General features: G+C 42.2%; 1 protein-coding gene across 7 annotated transcripts in view; it reads right to left on the bottom strand.

Annotated features, from left to right (window-relative positions):
* The window catches only part of SHISAL1 (shisa like 1), a 280,247-nt gene that overhangs the window by 7,743 nt on the left and 250,313 nt on the right, over nt 1-22,191 (bottom strand). For 5 of the 7 annotated variants that reach the window (XM_039519534.1, XM_039519535.1, XM_039519536.1 and 2 more), the window contains 2 exons: nt 10,409-10,708; nt 347-376 (listed from right to left, as the gene is read on the bottom strand). In XM_039519534.1, coding sequence (XP_039375468.1) covers nt 347-376; nt 10,409-10,708 — 330 coding nt within the window. The remainder of the gene's footprint in view (nt 1-346; nt 377-10,408; nt 10,709-22,191) is intronic. The other 2 variants (XM_039519539.1, XM_039519540.1) reach the window with 1 other exon arrangement.

The following is a 22,191-nucleotide window of genomic DNA, read 5'->3' as shown; positions in this document are numbered from 1 at the left end:
GGGGTAATAGGTGCCCGTATAAGAAAAAGTCCCAGATATTGGGACTATCCCTATAAAATCAGGACATCTGGTTACCCTATTCAGAGATGACACTTTTATACTATACTTGATCTGAGCTACTATTATATCATGCAGTGTCTTACCTGCTGAAATATGAGGGGAAAATAAGGATCAACTAAAGGAAGCAACTACTTTTTTCTCCCAACTAAAGACATTAGAAGAAAAGGGAATAGCTTTGTGTGAGGATGGAGGAAAACACAGAAAGACAGGGAGGGAACACTGAGTGGGACCCACCACTGCCTGTCTCCTGCAGTCACAGGAAACTGAGCATGTGGGATATTCTCACCTGATCCTAACGTAGGATCCCCGTTTAATGCTTCCGGAGAAGAGTGGGGAAAAAGAAAAGGTAAATCACTGAAAGTTTAACAAGTGAAGACAGGAGTTCTTTTTATTAGTAATGTCACAGTAAAACTGCTAACCATGTTACTGAGCCCTATATATTTAAAAAAAAGTGAACAGCTATGCAGTCACGGTATTAAGAGTTTTATATTTACATAGTACTATAGTTGGCTAGTTACTGTGCACCTGAGGGCCCTAGTCTGTATTGGGACTGCCACTGAAGTGAGAATTCAGTGTGCAGGAAGGCTCCTGAATTTGGAATATGAATCCTTATAAATGTAGTAAAAAGATTTGAGACCAAGATATATTTAAGTTACAAAGAAAACAACAACAACCCAAATCAAGACAGCTGGCATTGAGTCTCATATTTACGTTATATCCCCAGAGTATTTTCTTTTACTCAGTTGTCATGAAATCAAATATGGGAATTCAGTTGCAGAAAGTTAACATCTACACTGTGATGTGATGTTTACTGTTTGCTTCTCTGGGCATATACAAATCACAGCCATTTAAATTATACACCTTCTCCTATGAAAAACAGACACATCCTGGAGCTTTTGTGGAAATCCTCACTAAGAATGGATACAGCAACTGCAGTATGTAAACTATTGCTTTTAAGTTTCAGCTTTCATAACAAAGAAATTGTGGCACTTGAAACATTGTCTTTTACGTTGTCTTGGTTGATTTATTATCATCAAAGATTTCTAAACAACATTGGTTTGAGCTGTTTCTTTCTTTCTTCAAAAGTGTCACTCACTGTATCCCTTTCGTTCCCAAAATGAGGTAGAGGGGGAAAAAGTGGCATATGCTGGAAATGCACGGGTGAAATAATCTGATGAAAATTAATTCTTACATTTATTGAGTTCTTTTAATACTAAAGCACTACAATTTCACAAACGCAATGGACCTTTACCCATTTCTGAGTTAGGAGAAACTGAAAAAATACAGTGCTCTCATTGTAACTATACATTTACTAAACTTTTCTGAACTGGGTGTACAGCAAAAATGGAAACTTAATGAAGAGCAGGTAGTTTAATAAGAGGATGGAGAGATGAATTAAAAATGAACAGAAGCTATGATTGGCTGAACGATACTTCTGTGCACGCTCTGTGGGTAAATGCCCTAAAACTTTCTATAGGATTTAAAGAAGCCCTTTCTGACATCACTGCACATTCTCCCTGCCCAACCCAACCAGCACAAAGGCTGCTTCTGGGACAATGCGCAAGAGAGAGTTTGTCTTACAAAATACACACAGCAAAATTCTCAAAAATATCCTAGCTTCAGGTAAGGAGAAAATCACAGAAGGAACCCCTCTTCCCCCAGCCACATCTAATTTTAGGGTCTTAGCAATTTTTGCTGAACAACTTTTGCCTCCATTAGACTTGCTGAACGACCATAGCTCCTTCCTAAGGAGGCAGTGGCGTCGCGTGGCTTGCCCTGGAGGAAGAATGAGACCTCCCTTCCGTCCCCCCCCGCCCCCGGGGCAGTGCTGTGCAAATTATTGCAGTCACACAAACCCTTACCATGCATGGAATTTGTTACAGCCCTCCATTATTTATCATCTAAAGTAATTCCTTGCTTCTGCACTGCTGCTGGCAATGGCACTGCCTGAGGAGGTGGTTGGCCGTACAGTGAAGGCTGCTGGCCAGGGCTCTCATGTTTTTTGTGGCTCAGGGGGACTATTTTTTTAATCCCACTCCCATCCTGCCTCACAATACGCAGTCTGTTTTTACCCTGCTCCTGCTATTAGTGGATCCTGTGAGACAGGGGCGGCTCTAGATATTTCGCCGCCCCAAGCAGGGCGGCATGCCGCGGGAGGCGCTCTGCCGGTCGCTGGTTCCGTGGCTCCGGTGGACCTCCCACAGGCATGCCTGCGGAGAGTGCGCTGGTCCACCGAACCCTCCACAGGCACGCCTGCGGGAGGTCCACCAGAGCCGCCTGCTGCCCTCCCGGTGACCGGCAGAGCGCCCCCTGCGGCATGCCGCCCCAAGCATGCACTTGGCGTGCTGGGGTCTGGAGCCGCCCCTGCTGTGAGATCCCAATTTCTTCATCCCCCCACACTCCCAACTTTGCACACCACTACCCTGGGAGGTCTGACCCACGGAAGGGGTTCTCCTAGAGATTGTTCCAAAGCTGATGTCATAGCACTGCTCCTCTGGATCTGAGACAGCTGCATAGTGAAAACAGGAGTAAAACGGTGTTTAGAAGCCCCTTTTTGCCATAAAGTCAACAAATCCAACACTAGATACATAAAGGACATAGATCTGCTGAGTAAGAAGGTGCCATATTTGTCTGGTTTTAGTTTTGGACAAAAGTTGAAATTTCTGTTCTCTACTGTTGCCAAGATACAGTTCCCCCATTATATCTGTGTGCTACAGCCCTATTGACCCAACTTTGTAGAAGAGAGGCTAGGTGTGAGGATCTGATGCTATAGAATTTCTCTAGCCACACAATAGCAGCAGTAAAAGGAATGTATTTATCCCTCTTCACCCATTCAGAGGAATGAATTTCAAAGTGTAATTAGGACTAACTATAATTATTTATTTCCAGTATCACCTGGTAGGCACTTTCTTAACAAAAGAGAGGGCAGGAGTAATTATAATCTCATGGGAAACGAAGACAGGAGGAGTATATCATATCAATTGTTAGGGTATTGAGATTTATTTTAACATGTGAACTGAATTTAAAGGTCTACTTATTAAGCACATAATCCACCCCACTTGCTTTGTTTCCTTTAAAAAAAAAACTCAGGAAAATACATTTAAAAGACTGTTAATCACTTTCATCATTCTTTGTGATTTTAAGATGTTGCATTAAGTTTCCAACAGCAACTTCATTTCAGCCACTTTCTATTTCTCTGGGTAATTGTGTAGGTAAATAATGTATTACTCTTTGTTTTATGGTATCTAGCTTATGACAATCAACAGCACAGGAACCTTAACTTTAGCATTTCTCAAGTGGGATTTATACCATGCAACCTGAACATTTAATTACTGGAGCATTTTCCACAGGCTTACACAGGAATCACTTTTCCCAGCACTGAAATAGAACAAGCAGCTGTTTAATTGCACACAACAATTTAGAACAGCAAGCTAAGAACACAACGATATCAAATTGAAACTGCAGGCAAAATATAAAACACTCAGCATAGGTGGAATAAAGTCTCAGATTGGCTGCTCTTAATTTTATTTTTTCTAGTAGTGCAAAACGATGATGAAAGTCTGCTTGTTTACAAATATCAGGCTTCTAGTCCCCTGATTTTAAACCAAGCCTGCCTTTGTGAAAAGAGAGTGTATCTGACATGTATTTTCAACCATTCTTTCAAAGAAAGCATCACACATCAGTGATTAGAAACTGTTAAATGCTATGCTAGCCACAGCTCCTTTAGATTAGTGATAAAATTGTTGGAAGACAGAGTAGGCATAAAGGGTTTTGTGGTGGGTTGAAAGGGTCCAACTAATAAAGTTAGACACCAGATTTGGATTTTGGACGCCTAAACCTTCAGGGATGTCTGGCGCTGGAGTTTTCATGCAGCCCATTATGAAGATAGAGGCCACTTATCAAATTCAGATGGGAGCTGGTTTGGGGCCACACGCAGTTCTAGGATTTCAGAATTGGGAGTTTTATTTGGATCCATCTCTAGTGATGGGAGCAAGAAAAGTGAGTTGGCAGGGATGCATGTGAAACAAGTCATAATGAGATTCAATACTTATAGCCAAGCACAAATAAGCTTCTCTCTCAAGCAATAGCATAAAGGCTCTTTAACTGAAAGAGTAAGGCCTTGTCTAAACTACAAAATTAAGTTGACCAATGTTAGGTCGACCTACAGCCACTGCAGTAATTACTGTGATTTTTCATGTTCACACTGCCCTCCTTCTGTTGCTGGTATGCATCCTCACCAGGAGTGCTTGCACTGACTTAAGTGTGGGGGCTGAGAGCCCAGCATGGGTGGCTCCAGGCACCAGCACAGCAAGCGCGTGCCTGGGGCGGCGGCCTGCTGGTCGCTGTGAGGGTGGCAGTCAGGCTGCCTTCGGTGGTGTGCCTGCGGGAGGTCCGCCGGTCCCACGGTTTTGGCAGCAATTCGGCGGTGGGGATGCCGAAGGCACAGGACCGGCAGACCTCCTGCAGGCATGCCGCCTGATTGCTGTGCTTGGGGCGGCAAAATACATAGAGCCGCCCCTGGAGCCCAGGCTGTCAGTCTGGCATGGGGCTCACAGCTGGAGGCCGTGGGGCTGACAGCCAGAGCTCACAGCTGAACACCTCCCCCCACTCCCCTGTGTGGGAGTCCAGCTGTGAGCCCTGCATGCGCCAACAAGCAATGTAAGGAACGCAGTATCTACACAGACACTGTTGCCCTAACCTACATTGACCTACGCACTATACCTCTGACGGAAGTGGTGGTATTAGGTTGGTGTAGTGGGCATCTTACATCAGTGGGAGCTACACTGTACCGTGGATGCTTACAGAGTTACATCAACATAAGCCGTCTTACATTGACCTAACTCTGTAGTGTAGACCAGGCCTAAATCTCATTGAGATACATAAGTAGAATCTGTACTGAATGAAGCCAGCTCTGACTACAGTTCCAAGTGTGCCTGCTTAGAAATAAAGGTGAATGTGGACTATTAAAAGGAATCCTAGAGCACAATTTTTTTATTAAGTCAGTCAGGCAAAAGTAGTAAGCATAGGACCAGTACTTCATTATTTGTATTGCGGTAGCACCGAAAGGCCTCACTCAGGGTCAGGGCCCCATTGTGTTAGTTAGTGTACAAACACTGTCCCTGTTTGAAAAAAATTAGTGCTTATCCTTCTATTTTGAAACATTTGTGAAATACATTAGTGGTTCGTAGTCCCCACTGCCAGAACCTTCCACTGGGCCTAGGTGTACAACTCCCTGATCCACTGGGGAGAACCAATTTCTTTTTTTGCCGTTTCACCCAGTCTACTCAGAGCTCTTAATTGGCTTTCTCATTCTCCACATCAAGTTAAAACCTGACACGTGCACCATCGAGATCCACCCCCATTCTGCCTCTACAGCACAGTCTTCAGTTTCTCCTGTTTGTGCCATATGCTGTGCCTGCTCCTGAGGTCTGTCTCCCACTTGTGTCACTATGTCCTCTTCACTTAGAACATCTTTCCTTTGCTATTGTATCAATATCACTCTTCCCCTCCTCCTCCCCAACACTTGTTTCTAGAGCTGGCTGGAAAAGAAGTCCCTTCCCCCTCCCAAAAAATTAGCATTTTTGACTTTTCATCCCAATTTGAGACCATGTTTTCAAAAATATGAAGTTGTCCCTAATTGGGATGAAAATTCAAAAACGCTAAATTTATTTATGTGGAAGGGATTTCCAGAAAAATTCTGTTTTGAGAGAACTGAAATGGCTTTCACCCCCCACAAACCCACCCCAGGGACTTCTACATGTTTCCCAAGATACACAAACAAAGAACCCCAGGCTCATCATTTATGGCAACAGCACTACTGAGGGAATATCATAGAGACCATCCTCAGACCACTCAGAACACAACCTGCTTCCTCCAGAAACTCTGCAACATTAACAACCTGCCTCAAAATACCATCCTTTCCACCAAGGATGTCATCTCTCTATACACCAACATCCCTCACCATGAAGGCATTGCAGTCTGACACTGACAGCACTCAGATATTCACCTCAAACACATCCTCACCCATAACAACTTTACATTTAACAACAAACACTTTGTCTAAACCACAGGAATTAGGATGGCTGCCCAATATGCCAACCTCCTCATGGGCCACCCCAAGGAATAGTTGCTGGAAAACTATACCACTGCACAAAGCCATGGCCAAAGATATTGACCTGGAGGGTCCTCCCCAATTGTCTGCTTTTGATTAGTACATTAATTGCAGGGGATTGAAATCCACTGAGGTATCTCGTGACTGAAATATGTGGCCATGCTCTAGTGTGCTGTTTGAGCAGCACCTTAGCATCACAATAGTGTATCTTGCCACACTTCCAAGTCATCTTCTGGCTGCCCATTGTTTCATTATGTACGATCACACAGCATCACACATTTCCCTGGCCTGCTGGGAACCACAAGCTGTGTGCACATGGGTGGGGTCAGGTTGCCACTACAGGCTTTGGAAAGCAGTTCTGTACTGTGCCCACTTGCTATGGAAGTATTTCCCTTTAGCCTCATCTACGTTAGGCAAAGCACCGCATGTCACAATAAGCCAAAGTGCTTTGGCCACGCTGGCATCCCGAGCATGGGCGGCATGTAATGGAGGCTGGGGGAGGCTAAGCCTCCCCAAACCTCGTGCCACGGTGGGGGGAGGGGCAGTGGCGGATTACTGAATGGGCCCCGGCACAGAAACACCATATTTAGTCATGTCATTTCCAGGTAATAAAGTCCTTTATTTTGTCCTGCAGTACAGCCCTGAACACCCTGGTGTCATGGACCTTTCCCACGTGTTCTGCATTCGTGTTCATGAACTGACTACGTATGGTCCACTGAGCCTTGGAGAACCAGTGAATACTAAACTTCACAGTTTACTTATTCACTGGCCCCTTTCAGTAGGCAAAGTATAGGTACATGCGTTCTGTCAATGGCCCCAGCAGAGTTTGGAAAACCCATCCTCTGAAATCTTACTATAATTTCAGGGAATTGTGGGGGGAGGCAGAGAAAGAGATACTGGGTTGTCATAGGGGTTTCTTTAACTCTCTACTTCTGGGGGAATTTTTGTCTCTCTGCATTGTTACACACATACTTGCTGACAGGTATTTTGAAATAAATTACCAAAATAATTGAAACTGGTGTTTGTTATTTTGACAAATGTTGCAGAATTTTTATTTTTTTGGCCCAGAATTTTTATTTTTGGTGCACAATACCCCCAAAAGTAATATATATATGTCAAAACGAGACACCAGAAAGTGCTAGGCTTAGCTACATGACATTTGAAGTTCAATATATGAATAGCGCATATTTTCACATATGTAATGTAAAATAACACAGAAACATACAATGTATATTTAAGTACTAAACAACATATTGAAATGGTACGGTTGTTGGCATTGCTTATGTGTTTCACTTAAAACTGGACATCAGTGCTTGTCAAATGGCACCCGGACACAGAAGCCAAAAACCAGACTGTTCAGGTAAAACCCAGATGAGTGGAACCCTAGGACTCTGGGCTACTGCCCTGACATGTTAGCACTAACAACGCACGCTGAAAGGGACAGTGTGGATGAAGGCGTGGCATATACCTCTGCCCAGCACAGGATAGGTGGACACTCAGTGTGGGTACAGGCAGGTTCTAGCAGTATACTGAGGCCATGGCTACACTTGCAAATTTGCAGCGCTGCAGCAGGGTGTGAAAACACACCCTCTCCAGCGCTGCAAATTGCGGCGCTGCAAAGCGCCAGTGTGGTCAAAGCCCCAGCGCTGGGAGCACAGCTCCCAGCACTGTATGTTATTCCCCACAGGGAGGTGGAGTACGGACAGCGCTGGGAGAGCTCTCTCCCAGCGCTGGCGCTTTGACTACACTTAGCGCTTCAAAGCTAAGCCGCGGCAGCGCTTTGAAGTGCAAGTGTAGCCATAGCCTGACAAGTAACTTGCAAGTGTAGTTGTACCCCTAGTTGTCACCTACAACCCTCACTTGAACCTATAAGGGTATCACCAAACAAATGCAACCCATTCTTGATGGAGACCACATTTTGAAAGAAATCTTTCCCCAATCCTCATCTTCTGGCCATCAAACAGTCTCCCTACCACACAAAGCTTACTATCAGAAACAAGCTCCCCAAAGACCACCACACACCAGCTCAAAGCATCTGCCAGAACAACAGATGCAAAGCCTGCAGGCATATCTCCATTGTTACGATAATCAATATCCTCACCCCTACAACACACCTTTCAAGATCCATGTTTCCTATATATCCCCATCACAACATGTGGTATACCTCATCCAGTGCATCAAATGCCCCAACAACAACTATGTGGGTGAAACCAAACAATCACAGTACTCATGAATGAACCTATGCAGAAAAATGATAAAAGACAAAAATGCCCTGTCACCTGTGGGTGAACACTTTTTCACAAAGCAATTACTCCATATCTGATCAGTCCTCATCCTCAAAGGAAACTTGCATAATACCTTCAAAAGATGAGCCTGGGAACTTAATTCATAACTCTGCTAGATACTAAAAATCCCGGCTTCAACGGAGACACTGGTTTTATGGCTCTTTACAACAATTTGTAACCTCCTCCTCCTCCTCCTCCTCCTTTGTCCTATGACTGTAGTGGTGTTAATTGCCCACTTCATTTCAAAGGGTCTCTTGCAACATGTGTTAACGCCTTATGCTTAACAATCTGTTCCATCTTGTATTCAGCTGTGACTCTCTGGTTGCCTTTTCCAGACCTGACTCTGTGAAGCATGAAAGCTTGTCTCTTCCACCAATTTCCCTCACAATTTTTATCTCATCCACCTTGTCTCTCTCATATCCTGAGACCAACATACTACAAAGAACCTTTTAGGCAGGCTGCTGAAGGCTAACTACCCTGGCTCCCAGCCTTAAAAGTTTTGATTTTTTTTTGTGATAAGGGCATTTTCCATCAGAAAATTCTTGACCAGCTCTACACATGTCTTTCAGTTAACTGTTCGCACCAACCCTATTCCAATGCCTGACCATACACTCTGCACAGGAAGCAAAACAAACCCCAAAATGATAATTAATTTTTGCAACCCTTGATTGTTAACTTTTGTAACTCTCCTCCGCTGCCACTGTCGGAATGTTGTCTATATTCACGGTGCTATCCCTTTAGATTATAAATTCTTTGACTTGGGGCCCTTCCTTCTTATATTTCTGTAGAGCACCATATCCGCCCATGGCACCATATAAATAATAGATAATTTAAAAACCTTAAGTGCTATAGAACCTGTTGGTATTAAAACACATTTTGACATACATGTATACAACATGGCAGAAATAAATCCGTAGAAACATTTTTTTCCCTACTGTAACATACAGCTATATTTCTGTGGCTAAGCAGATAAGACATGAAGCTAGTTTTCACATTGTTTCTGTGTCTCAGTGGATAGTATGGATTTCTCACATCTCTAATTAAAACTGTTTTCCACTTCTTAGTGTTTACATTGAACACTTGGAGTTAATGTGTTGGTTTTTTTTTTAAACTGAAAACAGATTAATTGCTATACACGGCAAAACCTTTGGTACATTTAGAATTTTATTTGCATGCTAGATTAATAATTAACTCTTCAGTGGACACTGTAGAAGCAAAGATTCTAACCTTGTTTATATTTATTTTCACAGAATTCATTATTTATTTTTTATAATGTTGATAGATAATATCAATGTTTATTTTTAAGTTTTTTATTTTTATTGATTTAAATTGTAACAGTATGCAGAAATTATGGGAAGGTCAGACAATGCAGGGTATCAGACAATAATTATTTAATGACAGTAGATATTGAGATTCAAAAAGTTAAAGTTTTATCACTGTTAAAACACAAATTGTCAACATCACATGTCAAAATATACAAAGTAAATATTCTTAAATCAAACTCTAAGTTCTCAAGCAGCATTTTTCTTACTTGGCTGATCTGTATATTTTGATTATCAGTGGAAATATATTTTTGTTGGTTTGTGTGTACAGTGAAATTGACATTTAATGACATTTACTGTTAAAAATCTAATCCTTCCAAACCTATTTATATTCACACAGTACTGTAAATTTACTTACCTCCATTACCTCCAGCACACATTTCTCTAGAGACAATCATATTTTTATCATAATTTTCTATGAAGCTGATGCATTTCTTCTGAGGGGTAATTCTATAATGCAGTTCATACTGTAAAATTTATATGGTATGGATCCTCTGCTGATGACTTCAATTGAGCTATGCCAATATATACCAGCTGAGGATCTGGCGCATAATTGATAATGATGTTCCAAAAAGACAGCGGACTGTTTATACCACCAAAGAATATGGTACAAAAGTATCTTAACTTACCAGGCAGATGAACTCTGAAAAGACATCAATGGTGGGTTTAAAGCATCTCCTTTTAAAGTATGTACTGCCTGTGACATTTGAGGCTGAGACTGAGGCTGAGTCTGTACTTGGCTTGGATGCTGAGCAGGGTTAATCCATCGGCTCTGTGCCTGTGTCATCCACTTTCCCTGGATTCCCCACCTTGCCAGGTAAAATTTGCAAATATCGTAGTTCATTGATGAGTAATATAAAAGGTCCAGTACCAGCAGGATCACAACAAAAAAGCCATAGATCCACACTCCTAACAACGCACTGTAATTGCTGGGGAGGAGGGGGAAAAAGAAAACAACAAAGGAAATGATTTAACAGATCATTCACTGTCATCACTCTATTTATTGGGGGGGGTTGTTTGCTGGTTTGTTTGTTTGTTTGTTTTAAAAATAATCAGGATTTTCATCTAAGAGGAGCAGGTATTTTTGGTATAGTAGGGTTAAGAGAGTAGTTACCCAAAATGCTGCAATTCACTAGTATAAAGTACATCAAAACTCATCATTACAAAGACCAGTGATTTTATAATAGAATTCATTCAACGAGTATTGAGATGAAATCACATAGTAGGCTTACGTGTAAATGTTGACATAGCTATAACATATTATATATATATATATATATATAAAACTAAGGATCAGGATAGTTACCACCCTGCCATTGACTTATAACAAAAGTGTCACAAAAAGCTTAATTGAATAAAGACAGAACAGAATGAGTAAAGATATCAAATAAAGTGAGAGAGAATAGTAGGGAGATAAAAGCAAAGGAGAGTGGAAAACACTGTTGAGACAGCAAGTTTAGCGTTTTTTTTTTTTTAAACCTGATTGTTAGGTCTATTGGCATTTGGTATGGGAGCCTGGGGATTGGGAAAGAATTAGGCTAGAACAAACATGCAGGTTTTGAGGAGGAATTTAAAGTGGGAGAATGGAGGCTGCTAGGTGTATGGGGGAGGAAGGTTGTTCCAGACAAAAGGGCTGATGCAGGGCAGAGAGTGGGAAAAGAAAAGGAAGCCAAAGAGGAAGTAGATAGAGATGCAGTCTTGAAAACCACCTAAAGAATTGCAATATGGCCCCCAAGTAATGCTGTAGGCATACATCATTTACGGGAATTCCAAATTATCTAACCCTGCCATCAGGGGCGGCTCTACAAATTTGGCCGCCCCAAGCAATGATGCGCGGCGCCCCGGGCCGCGGGCAGACAGAGCGACCTGGGCATGGCGGCGCGAGGGTCGTCTGGTCGGTCGCCAGCTGGACTCCCCGCCGCTGCGGGCGCGGGCGGCGCTGGTCGGCGGCTCGGTTGAGCTGCTGCCCGCAGTCTGCGGGAGGTCCAGCCCAGCGCCGCGCGGGCTCCTCTCGCGCGCGCATGACGCGGCAGGTCGGCCGCCCCAGCCTGCCCCTGCCCTGGGGGCCGCCGCCCCCCAGCGCTGCTCCCCTCCTGCCCCCGCCCCTGCCTGCCTGCCATTCACCCACCAGCACCCTGTTGAAAGCAGTGAAAGCAATTAATGTATTCAGTTACAGCTGCTGAGAGAAACATTCCAACAGAATGTGCAGTTCTGCTGAAATCTAAGTGTTCTGTCAAATTGGGTTGATTTCCCCCAAATGTTGTGATGGAAGAAAAAACAGGAAAAATGCTAACAATGTTGACATGTCCCGTTCTGACAGTTTCAGAAGAAACTATTTGGAATTTGTGTTTTGAAATGACTGTTTTGAATGGTTAAATACTTTGTATTAATGACATATAATGCAAAACAAAAAAGTTGAAGTTGAAACAAAATGTTTTGTTTCCAGAATTTTTCCTTCCTTGAGAATTTTGAAATGTTTGGTTTTCAATCTGATTTGGGATGAAGCCAAATTTCAAAAAAATCTCAAAAATCCTTTGCAAAAATGATATGCCATCCTCAACCCAGCTCTGTATTCAGTGACTTACTTCATTAAGCTATTCTGGTTGAAGGGGGCGGAGTCTTTGTAAGCGGTTCAAGGCAGGGTCCGACGTCTTTTTATATGTTTGTAAAGATGGGGGGAAATCTATTGCAGTATGGGCCTGACCCATCTCCCACTGAAGTCAATGGGAGTCTCTCAAGGGGAATTTTGCCTCTGTTAGGGTTCAGGTTCAGGATCTTGAATGAAATAAATATCTAAAGACTAAGTAGTGGTATGATTCAAAGTCCAAAAACATGTGCTTGTGAACCAATGTAGCATGTTCTAGCTACCCGAGATTTACTGTGCTAGCCTGCAAACACAATGCTTGCTTTCTGTATTTCTGTCAACGCTTCCAGCAAAGTTATCACATAATGAAACTGCATTATCAGTTGTGTACATTTCTATGTTATTCTAAACACACACACACACCGCTGTCCAGTGTGTCACACAGATTATGACTGGACACCACAATTTGCCTTAAAAGGCAATCAAAAAATGAAAGCATTTTGAAGGCAGATTTTGTTATCCAGGAAATAGGAGACAAAAGATTCAAGAACATGCTCATATAACTTTTTAATTTTGTTTTAAATAAAAATTTCAGGTACAATTCTGAGTTCCTATCACGTCAAGATTTAAAGGGCCCAATTCACCTCTCATTTATCATGGATTTACACTAGTGTAAACTTTAGTGACTTCAGTGAAGTAACACTGGAATAAAGCAGGTGCTAAAGAGAGGAGGAACAGGCCCCTTAATGGGTCCTATGAGCGTGTAGTTTTAAAATTACAAATAAACACTGGGTGTTTAAGGCTGGGATTTCCAATAGTGTTTAGTATTAAATCTTCAGTGGGAATAGAGGTAGACCAGTGCTGAGTGTTTTTGAAAATCCCATCTGATCCTCTAAAAGGCCTATTCCTGTGAAGACTTGTGCATGTGCTTAACTTTATGAACTACGAGTAGGCCCTGGTAATTTTTGTAAGTCTTTGCAGGACTGGAGCCTAAAATATAACCTGAGAGGTTTGGGCAAAGATTTTCAATGCTCCTGATTTTTCAGTGGATATACTCTTGTTTACACTGGTAAAACTCTGGAGTCACTCCATTAGAAAATGCAAGAGGAGTCAGGTGTGAAGGATTCAGGATGAGCTCCTATTCATTGTAATCATTGAATCTCACTGAAGTCACCAAGGACCCACTTCTGGGAACAGAATTTGGCCCACAGTGGGAAGGAAAATGTATTTTTGTTTCCATAAAGTTAGAAATTGTGTCATTTATATGCTAGCAAGAACTTGGAGGCAGGAACATTACCTTTTCTTCTAGTTGTTTCATATGGACGTTTTAATGGTTGTGTTTAGGCATTTGTTTTGTCCATTAAAACTCGCTTAGTGAAAAATTAGGTCTATTTTGAGCACTTCAATTTAAAGCAACAATTTATTAATCATGCTGTATGTGGGTTCTCCATCTGTTCCTTGTAAATAACAGCTGTTTCTGACAAGTACAAAAATGAAACTGCATTATTTTAATTAAGATATAGTGGGATAACAGCATTGTTGAAGAAGCCTTGTGCAAATCACAGGCAATTAATAAATTATATGGGTTGTTCACAGGGAGAAACTCCATACATTGGTATGGTTTGTTACACATTATGATGGTGCAAAATATTAACTTTAATACACATAATATTGAAATTAAAGCTTTCACATGCATCAAGAAAAAACAATACTATGAAAAAATGTGCAAGATTATGTATTGTGCATTGTTGGGAGACAATGAGGTGTACCAGACAGCCCAGTGAACTGGGAATCAGAACAGCTCAGTTTCATTCTCAGTTCAGGGGACTGTTTTTTCCTTGGAGGGTTTGTCTACCTGGCCCCGTAGTGCACACTGCAGACATGTGAATTGCAGCATGCACCAAAGGGTTCAGGTTAACATAATCCTATTTGAAACAGAACTACATTAATGCGAATTAGGTACCTTCTAGTTTGTGCTAGCAGGGTCTGCACCAGGCAGCTAACATTCAGTGTGCACTGCAGCTCCCATCCCTGTAGTGTGCACTGTGAAGCCAGGTAGACAAGCTCTAAGTTTCACATTTCTAGTTAGTTTCACTACTCTCTAGTTCTCCTGTGCTTTCACGTGGATGCATTATCTGGGTTGCAAGGAAATATTTTAATTTCCATTAACATTTACACCAATATTCACATCCAGGTTTATGGTGGATTTCAAATCTCAGTAAGATTCAGGGCTATTTTGATTCAGTTCATTACATAAATTCCCTAGTCAAGCAATTCTGATGAGTGTTATTGTTCAGATTTGAAATCATGTTCTCTACCTTCGTTCCTTTGTGTCTTCCTAAGAAGTGCAAAGGTTTTCATTTTGAAGGTTCCTATTCAGGCCCATCACTAATTTTAATAATACAATACCTAAATCTGGAGCATAAATTACCTGACAGTGTTCTTTAACCTACTAACTAGAAGCAGGTTAACACATTGGCCTATTAGGAAAGCTCAATGACCCAATACTTTGGCTTTCATTCTAATACAGTATAGGCTTGATCCACAGTCCATTTGAAGTCAGTGAAAAGACCAAGCCTATGGCTGCACTAGAGAAATTACAGCTGCACTGATGCAGCTGCACCGCTGTAAGCTCTCTAGTGTAGCCTATCTAAGCCAGTGGGAGAGAGCTCTCCGTTGACTTAATTAATCCGCCCTCAACGAGTGGTGGTAGCTATGTCAGCAGGAGAATCTGTCCATGCTAGTGCTTAGGTCAATGTAACTTCTGTCACTCAGGGGAGTGGCTTACTCACACCCCTCAGTGACATAAACTATACTGACATATAGCCTCAGAGGGTATGTCTACATTGCAATTAAACACCCAGGGCTGGCCCGTGCCAGTTGAGTCGGTCTCGCAGGGCTCGGGCTAAGGGGCTGTTAAACTGTGGTATAGATATTCAGGTGGGAGAGTCCCAGAGTGTCTACACCACAGTTAAGCAGCCTGTTAGCCTGAGCCCTGTGAGCTTGAGTCAGCTGGCCTGGGAGGTGTCTAACTGCAGTGTAGACTTATCATGAGTAACTTCAGTGGACTTTGAATCAGGACCTGTGAGAGTGGGAAATACTTTTCTCATTCATCTCCACCCCTTCCAGTTTCAGAAGCCTACTGAGATTTTTACATTGGACCTTAGATACAAAAGGGACAGTCACTTTTGTTGTTCCTCCTTCCAAGATAATTTTGCACCAGATCCCTAGACTCTTCAGTCACCTAGCAAGTAGGATTGGACCAGAGCATTTTTTTAAAAATCAGAATCAGTAGCTTCTACTTGGCGTACATGAGCCTATGTGAAAAAATGGGGGAATCTACAATTCTGTCTTTTTAAAAAACACTTGCAAACAGCTTGATGCAGCTGTATAATTTATACGTAGGCAAACAGCCAGGGAGAGAGTTGTTTTCTGGACAGGGCTGATAATTACAGTAGTACTGCATTTCAGATTCTTTCTCTCAACCATACACAGATGGCTGATGATGGTTAGATACCTGTATAACTGAGGACGAGTGACTCTTTTGACATGTGTACTTCTTATGTGTGACCTTTCCTAATTCTATTTATCATATATGTTACAGAAAGAAAGGTCCCCAGAGCTACCTTTACGTTTTCTAGAGAGCCCATCAGTGTGGTATCCAAAGGCTAAATCCATAAAGTGACTTAAGCACCTAACTGCCACTGTAGGCTCCTCAGTCCAACATTTAGGCACCACTGAGATCCTCAAAACCCCTCTTCTTCTGGTGGGCATGATCAAAACTGCCTAAGTCCTAATGGTGCTGACTGCTTGGCACCCCAGCTCACACCTAAGCCCTGGCAGGATTCTCACCCTAGATGTTCCCCCACCCATCTCACCTACGGGGACAGGCCTGCTCAGAGCCCCACACAAATGACAGCTGGGGTGACCAGCTCAGGAATTGTGTGTGTGTGCGTGCATCCCAGAATACCCAGTCGCCCAGTGATTAGGATCACCTGGACTGTGGGAGAGCTGTTTTCAAATCCCCACTCTGCCTGATTTGGAGAAGAGTCTTGGAAACCAGGTCTCCCTCTCCACACCCCCTTCAGGAGAGTGCTCTAACCCCCAGGGTATTCTGCTGTGGATCTCTCGCGATTTCTTCTGTTGAAGATGTTCTGCTTTGTATAAATAATTAAATATTAATTGGCCCAAAGAGAGATTGACACTATAGACTGGTGAGATACCATCAAAAGTGTCAGTCACTTGGGATATGGGAGACCCTAATTAAGTCCCTGCTCCAAATTCAGCAGAGTGGAGATTTAGAAACAGGTCTCCCACCAGGGCCACCCAGAGGATTCAGGGGGCCTGGGGCAAAGTGGGGGAGCTGCGCCGCATGTACTCACCCAGCGGCGGTCCGGGTCTTTGGCGGCATTTTGGCAGCACAGGGCACTTCAGTCGCTCCGCATCTTTGGCAGCACTGAAGGCCCCTCCCCACCGAAATGCCGTCTGAAGACCTGGACCACTGCCAGACCAGGGCTCGAGGGGTCCCCTGCGGGGCCCAGGGTCTGGGGCAAATTGCCTCACTTGCCCCCCGCTCTGGGTGGCTGTGTCTCCCACATCCCAGGTGAGTGCCTCACCACTGGGCTATTGGCTACAAAGGGTAGATGGTCTCTCTCACTCTCTGTCTCTATTGTCTCCCCACCACTCGTTTTTCATGAGAAAGGGCTGACCTGGCTTAGGTGTCTAACTCCAGGAGAGAGTTAATTGTTGTGAATCCCAAATGGAGGTAGATGCCTAACTATCTTTGGGGCCAGGGCTTAAGCTCAGTTGATATGTATACAGTCTCTGTTAGCTAGAGATCCTGAGGGACATCTAACAGCTTTAAATAACTGTTTCAGAAAATTTGAGATGCTAGCTTAAGAGAAGAGGTTTGCTCAGAGCTTGAGGGACAAGGACCACAGCAAATACGAGGATATAGGATGATCACAGGGGACATTTACTAAAACTTGGTGAACTATGAGTTTTGGTTAATCAGAGTTGTATGAAATTACAGGGTACAGGCATGCCCATAGGTAAAAATCACTCAAACATTTCCACTTTAAAGGGCTCGTTTCAGATGTCCATAGCTTTGTCAATCTCTCATATCTTTCCAAAGAAATTATGCATTGTATGTGTTCAGCCCATGAACCCTATTTTTTTTAAAGAACAAAGACAGTGGGAATCATCTTTTGGAAACTTCACATATGTGATGTATTTCAGAAAACCACATAAGCAAACCATGTCCATAATTGTATTGTCAAAAGTGTGTCCCTTTTGGCTGCTGCTGACACAGCACCCCAAATGTATCCCTCTTCACTTGAACAGAAACTTTTGGGGAAAAGAATTCAGCTGTTTTTTTGAAAAGCTCACAGAATTCTTGCAGTATATTAAAAGAGAAGTAAAACTTTTTATAAACGGCTGGAGCGTAATTAAGTACATTTTCAGCACTGCAGGGGCAATCTAATATAGAACCTCTACATTCTCCCGTTGAAGTTAGCGAGCGTTTTGCTAGACATTTTGCTCCTTTAGCCTGTTTTCTCCATGCTGCTGAGTTCAAATACTATTCATGCAGCTTTGTAACAGTTCTCACTCTCATATGGGTATGTGGGCTATAGTCGACTACAAACTAACATCACCTCAAAAGTTCTCAGTATTGAAAGAATCACAGAGCACCGATTGGATGTCCTTAGCAAAAGCCTTAACTTTTTTTTTAAACAATGGAAAAGAGATCCAATGGTGTGAGTGATCTAAACTGTAATGTAACCAGGTTAGAGACCAGCATTCATCTGTCTAACAATTCCAAGTTGTATTTCTGCAGACTAATTAAAACAGATGCAAGCTAGAACATTAGTTGCAACAGTGTGTAATCTGTAGTTATAATGCCCTTCTAGTCCACAGGAACAGAACAGACACATTCAAGTCTCATGTAAGCACATGTACAGCTCATTACATCAAGTTTTAATCTAGCATATGTAGTCTACCTTAAGGGTCATGTACATACTGTACATTTTGAAACTAATTCACCATTTAAATGGTTGAGTTAATGAATAATGCAAAGCTGCTCTTTCAAGGACCTGAACCAAAGTTCATTGAAGTCAAAAGGATTTTTTCCATTGTCTTCAAGAGGCTTTGGATGAAGCCTCAAGAGAGCAGAGATATTTATTAGAGCCAAATTCTGCCACTTACTCCATGAACAGTGCCACATTCAAAACATATTGGATGAGGTACTATGTCCAGTATTGTATCCTCCCAAGATAATCTACTCCTACCTGAGAAAATTAAGTTCAGGATCATTTATATTGATCACAGGGGCTTCCCCCCAGTCAGTTTGAGAAAGGAATTCTTGTATTACTGTTTAGACTCTGGATGCAAGTTTTAAGGCCACTGCTTTATAGAACTCTCACTCTAGTTTTACCATTCATTCGAACAGAATATAGAGATAAAAGGACTAGATTCAGACCAAACCCTCTCAAAGCTCTGAAATAGTAGAATACGAAGGCTGGGATTTGTAAAAGAGACTAAGGAAACAAGGTGCCCAGCTCCCAGTAAAATTCATACCTCATTTTCTTAGGCTCTTTTGAAAATCACAGCCTGGGCCTACTTTCCCAACAAAGCCTACACTGTTTGTTACTTTTACTGCATTTTTCTTATTATCGTCAAGGTACTGTATGCAAAAACAAGAAAGCAAAACATGATGCGGTGGGGAGGAGGAATTAGATCTGTCTTCCCATGTGGTTTTATGGCCACTATCACAGTAGTATCTGAGCACATCACATACATTAATGTTATTTATCCTCACTAAATCCTATCTGAAGTAACAAAGTGCTATAATTCTCATATTACAAGTGGGGAAACTGAGGCACAGATAAACCAAATGACTTGCCCAAGGAAGTCACAAAGGAAGTTTGCTGAATTGAAACCCACTCTCCTGGGTCCAAGTCAAGTCTCTTAACTACCCTCACCTCCACCCTGCTGCACATTTCATAAGTGGAGTCCCAAAACTTTGGACTAAAGCATGTTCCTTTTTAGCTACAGCCCTGTGGCATTATTGTAACTGAACCATTGTCACTGTTTTTAACCAATAATTAGGGTTTATCTGCATACAATATAGCTGAATAAGGTTAATAAATATATTTAGGTATCATTTTCTCTGGTATCTTGTACTCACAATTACATGGGGCCATTTGTAGTAACATCAGTCCAAATCTGACCACATATATAACGCCGCTGATGTTAGTATTGAAGCCAATGGGGCTATTTGTGGTGTAAATTATTACTCAGGATGAAAAAGGCTCGCAGAATCTGGCTGCAAGTAAGAACCCACAAGCTAGGAAGCATTTAAACAATAGGTTCTGAAGGAGATGCTGGATATATACTATGTGTGCCCTTTGTATGGGTATATGTACATGCACACATTTATATTTTATTATTTTGATTTCTGATCTTACATGAGACCAGAGGAAATGTATGTATTGAACACAGTACTATACATAGCAAGAATCACTAATCTTAGCTCTCATTAATCCCTTGCAATAAGCGTACACTCTACTTAACATCTAATCTTACAGACTCTATGTGGGCAAAACTTCCATTCCCTTCTGTTTGCAGAAGGGTTGCAGGAGCCTACAAACACTTATGGTTGCTTTATCAGGACACCTCCCAGGGAGCTGATTTAGCCTAATGACAGTTGCCTAGATTATCCCCTTGATTGCGTAAAGTGGCGGGAACTAAAGTGGTGACAATTCTGTTATAATGCCTCAAAACTGTCAGAGGAAAGGGAGCTGAGCCAGACTGGCATCATTACCTCTTTCACTGAACCTTTATGCTGCAAAGCCCCTCTGTGCTGCAAAAAACCCCACGCAGTCAGGGTTTGTGGCTAGGAGCAGTGAATAGAGGAACTGCCCAGTCAGAGGCGTGAAGCCAGGGAACAGACATGTTACAAGTACTGAACTCTGACAAACCTGTAGAATTTCATATTAAATTCTCAGAAGATAAAGGTCCAAATTCTCTCCTGGGTACAAACTGGCACAGCGCCACTGATTTCACTGGAGCTGCACCAATTTACACCAAACTCAGAATTTGGCCCTTAATGTTTTAACATTAATGGTGGGTGACATTTTTTCAGCAGATTTTTTTTTTTGGCATCAAAAATGCATTTTCTGATACTCCTAAACTATTCATGTATTTGAACTGAATTTGACTAATAGTTTCAGCTGGGGAAAAAAATTCAAAGTAAAAAATTTTTGTTTCAAAACATTTTCTTTTAACTTTTCATTTGAAACAGTGTTTCAAATTCAAATTCAGCCAATTTTTTAAAAGGGTGAAAACACATGAAAAAGGCTGAATTGAAATAAAAATCTGAAAAAAAAAGTTTGTTTAGAGTTGACTGAAGCATTTTGATCAACTTCAAGCAAATTGAAAAACCAAAAAATTTCACTTTGAGTCAATCTGAAATGTTTCTTTTTTGATCTGTTGATTTGATGAAAATGTTTGAAAACATTGGTTTTGGTTCAAATCAAACCAGATTTTTTTTTCTGTTCCTCCCCTGAACTGAAAAAATCCATTATTCACTATGCTCTAATTAACACTTTGGCACTTTCTGCTCAGCACTGGGGAGAGCATTAATTGGTGAGTAGGGAGGAGTATAAAAATATTGCTCGACCATGCAGGGATGTAATCAGGAAAGCCAACGCACAAATTGCAGCTAGTAAGGGATGTGAAGGGTAACAAGAAGGTTTTCTACAGGTAAGTTAGCAAGAAGAAGGTGGTCAGGGAAAGTGTGGAACCTTTACTGAATGGGGGAGGCAACCTAGTGACAGATGATGTGGAAAAAACTGAAGTACTCAATGCTTTTTTTGCCTTGGTCTTCACAGACAAGGTCAGCTCCCAGACTGCTGCACTGGGCAGCACAGTATGGGGAGGAGATGAGCAGCCCTTGGTAGTGAAAGAACAGATTAAGGATTATTTAGAAAAGTTGGACATGCACATGGGTTGGATGCAATGCTGAGGGAGTTGGCTGATGTGATTGCAGAGCCATTCGCCATTATCTTTGAAAACTCCTGGTGATTGGGGGAGGTCCTGGACGATTAGAAAAAGGCAAATATAGTGCCCGTCTTTAAAAAAAGGGAAGGAGGAGAATCCGGGGAACTACAGACCAGTCAGCCTCACCTCAGTCCCCTGAAAAATCATGGAGCAAGTCCTCAAGGAATCCATTTTGAAGCACTTGGAGGAGAGGTAGGTGATCAGAAACAGTTAACATGGATTCACCAAGGGCAAGTCATGCCTGACCAACCTGATTGCCTTCTATGATGAGATAACTGGCTCTGTGGATATGGGGAAAGCAGTGGACGTGATATACCGTGACTTTAGCAATGCTTTTGATACGGTCTCCCAAAGTATTCTTGCCAACAAGTTCAAAAGTATGGATTGGATGAATGGACTATAAGGTGGATAGAAAGCTGTCTAGATCATCAGGCTAAACAGCTACTGATCAATGGCTCCATGTCTAGTTGGCAGCCAGTATCAAGCAGAGTACCTCAGGAGTCAGTCTTGGGGCTGGTTTTGTTCAACCTCTTCATTAATGATCTGGATGATGAGATGGATTGCATTCTCAGCAAGTTCACGGATGATACTAAGCTGGGGAGAGAGGTAGATGCACTGGAGGGCAGGGATAGGGTCCAGAGTAACTTAGACAAATTGGAGGATTGGGCCAAAAGAAATCTGATGAGGTTCAACAAGGACAAGTGCAGAGTCCCGCACTTAGAATTGAAGAATCCCATGCACGCTATAGGCTGGGGACCAACTGGCTAA

This window comes from Mauremys reevesii, linkage group 1 (assembly GCF_016161935.1).
Source record: "Mauremys reevesii isolate NIE-2019 linkage group 1, ASM1616193v1, whole genome shotgun sequence".
Lineage (NCBI taxonomy): Eukaryota > Metazoa > Chordata > Testudines > Geoemydidae > Mauremys > Mauremys reevesii.
Note: the sequence above shows the minus strand (reverse complement) of the source record. Positions and strands in the feature narration are given on the sequence as shown.